Genomic DNA, 12,118 nt, shown 5'->3' with positions numbered 1-12,118 from the left:
GAGTGCAGAGCCCAGCTTCGGGCTAGAACTCACAACCCTGAGGTCAGGACCTAAGCCAAAAGCAAGAGGAGTCTTAAGGGTCGGAGCCACCCAGGCACCCCTCATATTTGCTTTTTTTTTTTTTTTTTCAAGATTTTTTTGTGTATTTGACTGAGACACAGTAAAGAGAGGGAACACAAGCAGGGGGACTGGGAGAGGGAGAAGCAGGCTTCCCACTGAGTGGGGAGCCAAACGTGGGGCTCGATCCCAGGACCCTGGGACCATGACCTGAGCAGAAGGCAGAGGCTTAATGACTGAGCCACCCAGGCGCCCCACATTTGCATTTTATAAGGAGATAATTTCTTAACTGCTCTGCAAAAGGCTAGGCAAAGGAGGTCCTTACAGGATAGACTTTGTGGGAGTCAGGGCTTGGTTGTAGAAAGGCCAGGGGAATCCTGGGTTCAAATCCTAACTCACTCCTCACTAGCTGTGTGACCAGGCAGCTTCTACAAACCCCAGTTTCTGTCAGATTGCACAGCGCCTCGCACTCTGATAGCATCCAAATTGGTGAGAGCCCCTCCATGAGTGTCTCTTCAAAGTCCCTTCCTGGGGTCCCTGCATGGCTCTGTTCATTAAGCATCTGCCTGCAGTTCAGGTTGTGATCCCAGGGTCCTGGGATCGAGCCCCGAGCCCCACATCAGGCTCCCTGCTCAGTAGGGCTTCTGCTTCTCTCTCATCCTCTCCCTCCCCCTAGCTTGTGCACTCTCTCTGTCTCAAGTAAATAAATATAATCTTAAAAAAAAAATAAAGTCTCTTCCTCCCAGAGGAATTCCCTTACCATCCACGGGTAGCGGGGAGGCCAACTGTATTCCGTCATCTGTCTGTTGTTGTAGAATTAAGAACATAATTGTTTTTGTATCCTGTTCAGTTATAATTGCTCTCAGCTTGGGATTTTTAGAAACATTTATTGTGAAATATAGCTGACTTGCAGAAAAGTGCATGAAACACACATGTACCGTTTAGCAAATCGTGATAAAGGGGTTGCCCACGTCACCACTACCCTGGTCAAAGACGAGAAGTACTGCTTTAAAGAGTAACATTTATGACACAGTGATTCTCAGCTGGGGGTCACTTTGCCCCCAGCGGACGTTTAAACCTTTTTGGTTGTGGGGGCGCCTGGCTGGCACAGTTCATAGAGTGTGCAGTTCTTGATCTTGCTGTCGTGAGTTCAAGCCCCACGTTGGGCGTGAAGCCTACTTAAAACAACGGTTAACCCTTCTTGGTTGTGATGTCAAGGGAGGCACTACTGGCTTCTCTAGTAGGGGCGAGGGTTGCCGCCTGCTAAACACAGCCCCCACAGCAAAGATTCTCCTGCCCCAAAGTCTGCTGAGCCTGGGTTGGGGAAGCCTGATGCAACACAGTCTGATGAACCGTTGTGCAAAACACCTGGTTTCTGGAAACACAGTGCTTCCCTAGGAGGTGACCTCTTAGTGAAAGACGTAGGTGCTCAAGAAAGCTGTTAGTGTCAATACTTATACGTAACGTGTTATTAGTGATGCCGTCCTACTCAACTAACTGTTCTCTGGGGGATTAAAAAAAAAAAAAGGCCAACCAGAATTTCAGATGAAGGATCTGAAGTTAATAGCCCCTGCTAAGTACATCCCTCAGTTTGTAGTCGCTCACTGTGGCCAGATGCTTTTAATCTCCCCTGTCGATTTGCACAGATCTTGGGAATCAAATACTAGACACGTTAGGAGAAGCCAGATGTGTTCCATCCTACTATTAATTAACTCGGGAATAAATTAAATACTGTACTCTTTCCAACGACTGGTCCTACCCTTGGTTTTGGTTTTGTTTTTGTTTTTGTTTTTTTATTTACTTGAAGGAGAGAAAGAGAGAGCGAGCACAGGCAGGCAGAGAGGCAGTCAGAGGGGGAGGGGAAGTGGCTCCCCGCTGAGCAGAGAGCCCGATCTGAGGGCTCGATTCCAGGACCCTGAGATCATGACCTGAGCCGAAGGCAGCCACCCAACCGGCTGAGCCACCCGGGCGCCCCGGTCCTGCCCTTCGTAACCCGCTTCTCTCTACTGCAGGATTTGGTCGTCCGCATTGTCTTTATTCTCGGCAACCTGACCGCGAAGAATAACCAGGCTCGCGAACAGTTTTCCAAAGAGAGAGGGAGCATCCCGACCCTGCTGGCATTGTTCCATGCATTCTACAAACTGGACCTGTGTGCGGAGAAGCCGGCGGCGGGAGCGGAGCAGCCCCAGGCGCCCAGGCCGCGGGCCCAGGCGGAGGACGTGCTCATCAAGCTGACCCGGGTGCTCGCCAACTTAGCCATCCACCCTGGCATCGGCCCTGCGCTGGCCGCCAACCCGCAGGCCGTGGGCCTGCTGCTTACCACGCTGGGTAAGGCCCGCGCCGCCGGCCGCTGCCTGCAGGGGACTCTGGAGGCCTCAGGTGGCCTCCCGGGCGCGGGGACGGTTTCAGTGGTGAGATAGGCTCGCTTGAATGAGCCGTCTCAGCTGCAGTTGGGAAAATCCCTCTTCTGCTCAGAACTGCCTCCAAAGTAAACCAGGTTAAAAATATATATATATATAAATACACACACACACATATGTATATATGTATGTGTATGTATATCTATGTATTAAATATGTTTTAAATATATATATTTAAAATTTAAATTCCACATTAAAGATACATAAAAATATATTTTTCTCATACATATATATCCGAAAAGAAAAGAAAAAAAAGTTACTAAAATCCACTGAAGTGTACACCTTGAAAAGGGTTTATTTTTAGAAACACTTTTTCTTTTTTAAAGATTTTATTTATTTATTTGACAAACAGAGATCACAAGTAGGCAGAGAGGCAGGCAGAGAGGAGGAAGCAGGCTCCCCGCAGAGAGAGCCTGATGTGGGGCTCGATCCCAGGACCCTGAGATCATGACCTGAGCTGAAGGCAGCGGCTTAACCCACTGAGCCACCCAGGCGCCCCGAAAAGGGTTTATTTTATGGTATGTGAATTTTGTCACAATTAAAAAAAAGAAGGTACCAATCAAATTGCCAAAAATTGGCCAAACTAAGCGCAAACAGTTTAAAATCCTTCATTTTTCCTGCGTTACTCCACGGGATGAGACTGTATCTTTTTCTTAGATTTTTACAGTACCTGTAATTATGGCCCCAGTCACTCTGGTCCCATTTCTCCCCATTATTCGCCACTGCACTCTTCCATAACAAACTACCACTGGCTGGGTATCTTGACCCAGAGAAATTTGTTTCTTGTGATTCTGGAGCCTGGAAGCCCAAGGTGGAGGGGCCTGCCGGTGGAGTCTGGGTTGAGAACTGGGTAGAGGCTGACTTCTCACGGGGTCATCACGTGTGGTTCCTCGGAGTGTAGCCCCAGGAAGAGAGTGGATGATCTCTCTCTCTTTCTCTTCTTCTAAGACCTCCAATCCGGTCCATCAGATAAGGACTCCACCATTAAGACCTCTTCTCACTTTACCTCCTAAAACCCCTACCCCAGTTGCAATGGCATTGGAGGTTAGGGCTTCCACATATGAATTTGGGAGAGAGGACACAATTCAGTCAATAATATTCTGCTCCTGCCCACCCCCCCCGAATTCATACCCTTTTCACACACAAGACACATTTATTCCATTTCAATAACTTCAAAAGTTTTAATTCATTCCAGCATCAGCTCTAAAATCTAAGAATCGACATCTCATTTAAATATCATCTAAGTCAGATATTGTGAGACTCAAGATATGGTACATCCTGAGGAACAATGCCTCTCCTGTGAACCTGTGAAACCAGACATGTTACATGCTTCCGAAATATAGAGTTGGGCAGGTCTAGGATAAACATTCCCATTCCAAAGGGAGAAACAGGGAAAAAGGAAAAGATTGCAGTTCCCAGGCAAGTCTGCAAGCTAGCCAGGTGAATGCCATCGTAGTTTAAGACCTGAAAGCCATCCGCTTTGGTTCAGTGTTCTGCCTTCCAGAACCCCTCGGCGGGGGCTGACTTCCACATCTGTCTGTTCAGGCACCGGGTCTCTGCAGGCTGGTCTTGTTCTCAAGGTTTCAGGGTGAGGGTGTCTGGCCTGTTGAACCCGAGGGAGGGGCCCTGGTTGTGATCTCTCACCTTTGGGGTCATTTCCATTCTTCTAGAAGAATAATGCTCACTCACAGCCCAATAGCTCCCTCGTCCTGACCTGTCCCATGCAAGGATAGCCTTCCTGTCTCAGAGCCTTTCCGTTCCAACTGGCAGTGTTTCTGCCCACAGAACCCCAATCTGTATTGATTGATATTCCAAACGCACATTTGGTTCACTCTCGCACATGCTTTTACACTTTTTGCCATAGGGATAGACTGCAAATCTTCCAGATCTTCAGGTTCTACTTCTTTTTTGCTTAACAATTCTTTCTTCATCTCTCTTTCCTCACATTTTACTGTAATGTCAGGAGAAGCCAAGCCAATCCTCAAACACTTTTGCTCTGAGATCTCAGCTCAATATCCAGTATCGTTGCTTGCAAGTTCTACCTTTCACAAAACACTAGAATGGAAACATAGTTCAGCCAGTTTTTCGCCACCTTACAGCAACCTTTCCAGCAGTTTCCAGGAACCTGTTTCTCCTTTCCTCAGAATGACCTTTTATGTCCATATGTCTACCAACACTCTGTTCATGATTACTGTTGTGTTCCCTAAGAAGACGGAAGCTCTCTCTCCCGCTCTCCTCTTTTCCTTCTGAACCCTCACCCGAATTGCCTCTAACATTTCTCATTTCTACCATGCACCTCAGACTCCTCCAGCCTCCCGTTATCACCCAGCTCCAAAGCCGCTGCCACGCTTTTAGGTACTTGGTACAGCCGCAACCCACTTCGTGGTTCCAACCCCCATCCCAGTCTGCTACGATAGCCGTAACAAAAGAGCGCAGACTGGGTGACTTCAACAACAGATTTATTTCCTCACACTCTGGAGACCGGAAGTCTGAGATCAGGTGGCCATCATGGCTGGGTTCTGGTGCAGTCTGTCTTCCTGGCTTGAGGATGGCAGCCTTCTGTTTGTGGCCTCACACAGCCTCTTCTGGCATGTGCCCTTGGAGAGCATGTACTCTCTCTCTCTCTTCCTCTTCCTTTTTTATTTGATTTTATTTATTTATTTGACAGAGATCACAAGTAGGCAGAGAGGCAGGCAGAGAGAGAGGAAGGGAAGCAGCTCCCTGCTGAGCAGAGAGCTGGATGTGGAGCTCCATCCCAGGACCCTGGGATCATGACCTGAGCCGAAGGCAGAGGCTTTAGCCCACTGACCCACTTAGACACCCCTTTATTTTTATTTTATTTATTTATTTATTTATTTGTCAGAGAGCACATGCTATGATTAGGGGGAGCGGCAGGCAGAAGGAGAAGCAGGCTCCTCACTGAGCAGGGAGCCTGATGCTGGGCTTGAACCCAGGACCCTTAAATCATGATCTGAGCTGAAGGCAGATGCTTAAGCGACTGAGCCATGCAGATGTCCCTCTTCCTCCTCTTATAAAAGCCACTAGGCTTATTGGATAAGGATTCCACCCTTATGACCTCATTTAATCTTCATTAATCTTCATGTAATCTTGTATTTCCAAATACAGTTACGTTAGGGCTTCACCATATGAACATAATTCAGTCTATAGACCCTTCCACTTTTTAGGCCTTGTCATTTCCCACAGTCACACCTGCACGCCCGTGTGCAGGGAAATTAACTACTACACAGAGGGATCAACTTAGCTACTACTTACCAGGCTCTGACAGATGTTTTCACTGCAGAAGAAACATTAATACCTGATGAAAATGATGTTTGGGGGTAACCTTTGAACTTGGCCCCCTGCTATTCATTAAGATCCATTATTGAGTACTTAGTGCCTAAAGAATCCTATGCTAAAAGAGGTTTATCTTAGTCTGCTCAGGCTCCTGTGTAACAGAGCACCACAGACAGGGTGGCTTAAACCACAGACATGTTTTCTCACATCACAGTTCTGGAGGCTGGAAGCCCAAGGTCAAGGTGCCAGCAGGGTTGGCGTCTGGCAAGGATGCTGTTTCTGGCTTGTAGATGCTCCTTTCCTCCTCTTCTAAGGGCAGCAGCCCTATTGGATGATGGCCCCATTCTGATGACTCATTTGGCCCTTCACCACCTCCTCGCGGGCCCTCGCCCCAGATTCAACCACCTTGGGGGTGACTTCACACTGGAGCTCCTCCATATGAACTTGGAGAGGAATACCAACCTTCAGGGCATAGCAAGGCTTAAAAACACATAGTGTCTGCTCTTCAGGAGCTCTGGGTCTACAGTGGAGACATGGCAGGCATGCGGGCAGGAAGCCGATGGAAGCACCGGCCTCCAGGCCGACACAGGATATGTCGAGGACTTGGAGCCCCAGCATTTGTCTCTAGAAGCCAGTCTCTTCTCAGAAGTGACTGAAAATTAAAACAAAACAAAACAAAATGTTTCTAATAAGGACTGGCCCTTTCAGCAAGCTCCCAGATTTAGAGATTTGCTGCCTTAGTGGCCAGCTCCAAATTCTAGACTTTGTTATATCCAAGAGCCAGCTACACAGGGCTCTCTCAAGCCCTCTGGCAGCAAATGCTGGCCCCAGGCAGCTCTACTGGGCACTCGGGAAGAGAGGTAATGAGAAAAACACATGGTTGAGTCAGGTATACCCGGATTCAGATGTGGGTTTTGTGAAGTCAGGCAAGGTATGGAACACCTCTAAGCCTCAGTGGTCTCATATGTAAAATGGGCATATTAGGAGGTTGATATGGACTGAATTGCACCCACCACTCCCCAGCTCCAAATATTGAAGCCCTAATCTTCAGTGTGATGGTATTTGGAGATGGAGCCTTTGGGAGATAGTCAGGTGTAGACAGGGTCATGAAGCCAGGGTGCTTGTGGTGGGATTAGCATCTTTCTAAGAAGAGATGCCAGAGAGCTTGCTCTGGCTTTCTCATTACCATGTGAGGATATGGCAAGAGGGTGGCCATCGGCAAGCCAGGAAGGGCTCTCACCGGAACCCAACCACATTGGCAACCACATTGGCATCCTTCCAACCTCCAGAACTCTGAGAAAAAGAAATTTCTGTTAATTAAGCCTCAAATCTGTGGTATTTTGTTATGGTGGCTGAGCTGAGACAGTTGCACCTTTGGAGTATGAATTATTATGGGCTCAAATGCTTATAAGTGCATGTAAGGCATTGTTTTTGTGGCGCTATGTGCGGGTACAGCCCTTGGTGCTGTTGTGATGGATACCTTGTAGCAAGTTCCTCTTGCCTAAATGCCAGACCCTATACAGAAGGCGGTAACACAGAAGAGCTACCCTTTCTTTTCCTGGACGAGCTAATGAATTCTCCCAAGGCAAGAGAAAAAAATCAGATTCCCGAGGTCTAGTGCCATCAGTCTGGGGGTGGAGGGGACAAGGACTCCTCAATGGCATTTCTACCTCTGCCGGGAGATGAGTGTGGAGGCTGAGTGGAAGGCAGGGACGGAATGACCCAGGGTCTCCTGTGCGGAGTAAGGGTTCAGTCCTCCACTTGTTGTTGCATTCAGCAACTATTTATTGAGCTCTCCTGTGTGCCAGAGTCTGCTCTCGCTGCTGGGAAGACAACAATGAAGAAAACAGACAAATCCCTAGTTTCACATAGCTTCCATCTTAGGACTAGAAGACAAACATCAAACACATAACAGGTCAGATGATTATGTGTGCAATGGAATAGATAAAAGGAGGGGAAGGGAAAAAGAGGAATGGATGCCATGTTATAGAGGCAGGTTAAGGAAACTGTGTTCTGTAAGATGACAGCTAAACAACCACCTGAAGAATGAGGGGAGTGAACCGAGTGGGCATTGGAAACACAGTATATTCTAGACAGAAGGAGCAGCGGTGCATGGGTTCAGGCAGGATCATGCTGATAGGTTTAAAAAAAAAGAAGAGGGCACCTGGGTGGCTCAGTGGGCTAAAGCCTCTGCCTTCGGCTCAGGTCATGATCCCAGGGTCCTGGGATCGAGCCCCATATCGGGCTCTCAGCAGGGAGTCTGTTTCCTCGTCTCTCTCTGCCTGCCTCTCTGCCTACTTGCCATCTATGTCAAATAAATAAATAAAACCTTTTTAACAAGGGGGGTGGGTGGGCAAGAAGACCAGTGTGGTGAGGGTTGGAATAGCAAATGAGGAGTTCGATGTCAGAACTGGGGCTGCCTAGGGACCCCTGGGTGGCTCAGTCTGTTAAGCATCCAACTCTTGATGTCAGCTCAGGTCATGATCTCAGGATCGTGAGATCAAGCCCCACATTGGGCTCTGCACTGAGCATGGAGCCTGCTCCATATCTTTTCTCTTCTTTTCCCTCTGTGCTACGCCTTCCACAAAAGAAGGAACTTGGGGCTGCCCAGGTAGGGCCTGAGGCTCAGGTAGGACAAGTGATGTTAGTTGACTATTAGAGGATCGTGATAAGGATAGACTCCGGCAGGAAGGTGGGAGAGGAGAAGCCAGGTAAGAGGTGAGGGATGGGCTAGGTGGTAGCAGAGGAGGTGAGAAGCGATCAGATTCTTGTGTGTTTGGAAGGCCGCACGGTTAGGAGTTATGAACAGATTATGCCCTAAGGGTCATTCTGCTGAGAGGTGGAGGTGTGAGGAACAGACTCGCAGGGTAGAGCCCTCAGGAAAGCTCAGAACAGCGCAGGTTGGTGGGGGTAAGACGCAGATCAGTGGGGGTGAGACACAGCTCAGCTTGTTCATGCATTGGCACGTGCACTTGACTATAACTACAGAGCCTAGGTCAGCCTAATTTTTCCAGACGCCCTGACTGGAGGGATTGAGCTTAGAGTGTTCTAGAACTTGCTCAGGAGTGGTCCCCTGTGTTTGGTGCATTTCCCTGCAAGAAGAGTCCTGGGAAGTAAAGCAGTAAGCAAAGCCCCTGCACAGACCTTATATGGGACAACTTGACCCTGGCATGCTGGGGCAGCTAGGAGGTCATGTTTCTACCTCCACAGTGAATCTTTCATACCCTTTTCCTAACTTTCTTCCAGAACACAAGTCAATTGAGGATTGTGAGGAGCTGGTGATCAATACTACGGCCACAATCAACAACTTATCTTACTACCAAGTGAAGAATTCTGTCATTCGGGACAAAAAGCTATATATTGCTGAATGTAAGGTTTAGAATTGGGTTTGGGAAGATGCATGGTTGGTTAAGATTTTGACTTTTTTAATGAAACACAGAACTGGTGTCCTTCCTATTTTCTGAGTTCTTGTACAAATATCAAAGAACCTTATTTGTTTCTAAGAATTCAGAATATGGGGGAATGTTAAGGTCTTGGTTCTCGCTGAAGTCCCTTATAGTTTGTATTTTATTGTCACTTGAAAATTTTGAGTTATCGGTATTTAGTATGATGCTGATGGCCAATAGTCTTTAAATGAAAAGTTAAATTCAGTGATTTATGTCTCTGGTTCCCAAACCCAGTGCTCATAAAGCTTCTTGTGAGTAATAACATGGATGGAATCCTAGAGGCTGTGCGTGTTTTTGGAAACCTCTCCCAGGACCATGACATCTGCGATTTCATTGTGCAGAAAAATGGTGAGTTAATGACACTTCAGGTTCATAAACATGTTCTTCTTGCCAATAAACAGCTAAGCAGCGTTCGAGCTTGGGTCATGACGATGTGATACTTGTCTCTGCTCTGGGACAAGTAATGCTTTACATTCTGTTCCATCCGTCCCTAAGGCCTTCAGCTCCGTGTGCCAAGATAGATCTGGGCGGGGTTCTCCCTGTTCCTCTCTCCCTTGTGAGTGCTCCGAGATGGTGTGTGGACGTGTGTGTGTTTAAGGGAAACAGGTCATCCATAGACATCATTATTGTCCCTGAGAATGGACTCAAGAGACTTTCTCCTTCATGTACTAGAACATCCCTAACAGTACGGCTTGTAATTGCAAAAAAATGGAAAGAACTTAAATGTAAATGCATTATGATATTCACACAACATAAAGTTCTATATTGGGATACCTGAGTAGCTCAGTCGGTTAAGCATCCAAATCTTGATCTCAGCTCAGGTCTTGATCTCAGGGATGTGAGTTCAAGCCCTGTGTTGAGCTTTACCCTAGGCAGGGGAGTCTACTTAAAAAAAGAAAGAAAGAAAGTACTACATCAATTAAAATAAATGAACTAGAGATTCACTCAACACGAATTAGCCTCAAACATGTAATACAGGAGCGAAAAAGCCGATGATAAGAGGGTATATAAAGAATAATATCATTAAATATGTTCTAGAACATACATAACAATCATGAGTATTGTTTATGTAACGAACTTAGTAATGGTATAAGGTACAAATGGCATTTGAAAATAGTAAGACAGAAGTCACCTTTGAAGCAGAAGGGATGCCCAAAGATATCAATTAGATCTATAACGTACTGTTTCTTAAACTGAGTGGCAGGTATCCAAGATAACCATCCTCTGTATGTCTCAAATATTTCATGTATGAATAATAACTAAAAATTCCCAATTATCCATGATAGCAAATTTAGATAACACAGATATTAGGGGGGAGAAAAAGCAGCAGCAGTAAACTGTCACCCATCATCTCACTCCCCCAGAGAGTATAAACTGTTAATGTTTTGATGTACATTATTTAGACTTTTTTTTTTAAAGAAAAAGATCATTTATTTATTTGAGAGAGAGAGAGAGAGAGGCAAGAGCTCGCATGTGCTCGAGTTGGGGGAGGGGCAGAGGGAGAGAGAGAAGCAGAACTCCCCACTGAGCAGGGAGGCCTAAGAGGGGCTTGATTCCTGGACACCTCCTCCCCCCCCCCAATCATGACCAAGCCAAAGACTGGGACTCTGGGATCATGACCTGAGCCGAAGGCAGATGCTTCACCAGCTGAGCCACCCGGGTGCCCCCATTCTTCAGACTCTTCAACACAGGCATAGATGTGTCTGATGATCCCTGGGACCAAAGTCAGAGCAGGATGGCCACCTGTCAGGTGGGGGCAAACAGGAGGCAGCAGAACACACACTTTATCCAACCTTGCCCAACCCTTTGCCCGACCTCTGCGGGGGCTGTTAAGACAACAGGACGAGGAGTTCCATTTCCTGGAAGTAAAGGAAAGTGGTTCTCGAAGTTAGGGGGCCTGTCTTGATCTGAACAGCCCCCCACCCTGGCAGGCCTGCTTTGCTACAGGCCGGTTTCCAGCCCCTGAGCAAGTTCTCTCTTACAAACCCTGGAAGACTTTAGAGAGGATCTGAACAGGAGCCCCCCCTCCTCCCCTGAAGTTGTGTATTTCAAGAAAATTGCTGATGGCCGTTCAAAAGGGCCCTTGAGAAGAATCAGATGTTAGAGATGAATGTCACCTGTGTGGTTGGACCCAAGATTTTTTTTTTCCACCAGAAGGGACAGTATCACTGCCCTGGAGAGGGAGCTGCTGTCTAGGTCAGAGACAGAACTTCATGGGCACCAAGGACTTGGGGGTTGGGGAGCAAGTTCTAGAGGCAGTGGATGTTGGTAAATCTGCAGCTGGGCATGGCGAGAAAGCTTTAGGAAGAATGGATTAAACCTCCTAGCAGAGTTTCCAGTTTTGTGAGCCACTCCCCATCTTCCCCTATTCCCCTTTCCAAAATAAGGCACAGCTGGGAACCCTAAGCTTTATTGGTCTGCATTTGTTCTCTGCCCTCCCAGTACACAAGTTCATGATTGCCCTGCTGGATGCCAAGCATCAGGATATATGCTTTTCTGCCTGTGGCGTTCTTCTAAATCTCACTGTGGATAAAGAAAAGCGTGTCATCCTAAAAGAAGGAGGTGGCATTAAAAAGTAAGTTTCAAGGCATGGAGTCCTGACTCACAGTTTCCCCAGGGAGTCTGGGCCCTTCTTGTGCTTCTCCTGGCGTGGAGGTATTTCAACGTTTGGAACTGCCAAGCTACTACTTAAGAGAGAATTTAGGTTCTCCTGGACCCTTAAAATAATTCAGAAGTTGGTTGTTGCTATTTTGTAGCTGCTTAAATTTGTAGACGTGGAATTTTTAAAACTAACCACTGAATTACATATACCTATTAAATAATACAGAAGGAGTATTGTCGTTATGCTGAAAATATAAGAGAGATTCTGACCTAATGACTTCTCAATTTGACTTTTCTTAA

General features: G+C 47.0%; 1 protein-coding gene across 2 annotated transcripts in view; it reads left to right on the top strand.

Annotated features, from left to right (window-relative positions):
* ARMC2 (armadillo repeat containing 2) overlaps window positions 1–12,118 on the top strand; it is a 109,753-nt gene that overhangs the window by 90,621 nt on the left and 7,014 nt on the right. For both annotated transcript variants that reach the window (XM_004753463.3, XM_013056669.2), the window contains 4 exons: window positions 2,070–2,385; window positions 9,018–9,140; window positions 9,452–9,565; window positions 11,660–11,792. In XM_004753463.3, coding sequence (XP_004753520.1) covers window positions 2,070–2,385; window positions 9,018–9,140; window positions 9,452–9,565; window positions 11,660–11,792 — 686 coding nt within the window. The remainder of the gene's footprint in view (window positions 1–2,069; window positions 2,386–9,017; window positions 9,141–9,451; window positions 9,566–11,659; window positions 11,793–12,118) is intronic.

This window comes from Mustela putorius, unplaced genomic scaffold, assembly GCF_011764305.1.
Source record: "Mustela putorius furo isolate JIRA1106 unplaced genomic scaffold, ASM1176430v1.1 tig00000450_pilon_pilon_pilon, whole genome shotgun sequence".
Classification (NCBI taxonomy): Eukaryota; Metazoa; Chordata; class Mammalia; order Carnivora; family Mustelidae; genus Mustela; species Mustela putorius.
This window is presented reverse-complemented; position numbering and strand designations above follow the sequence as displayed.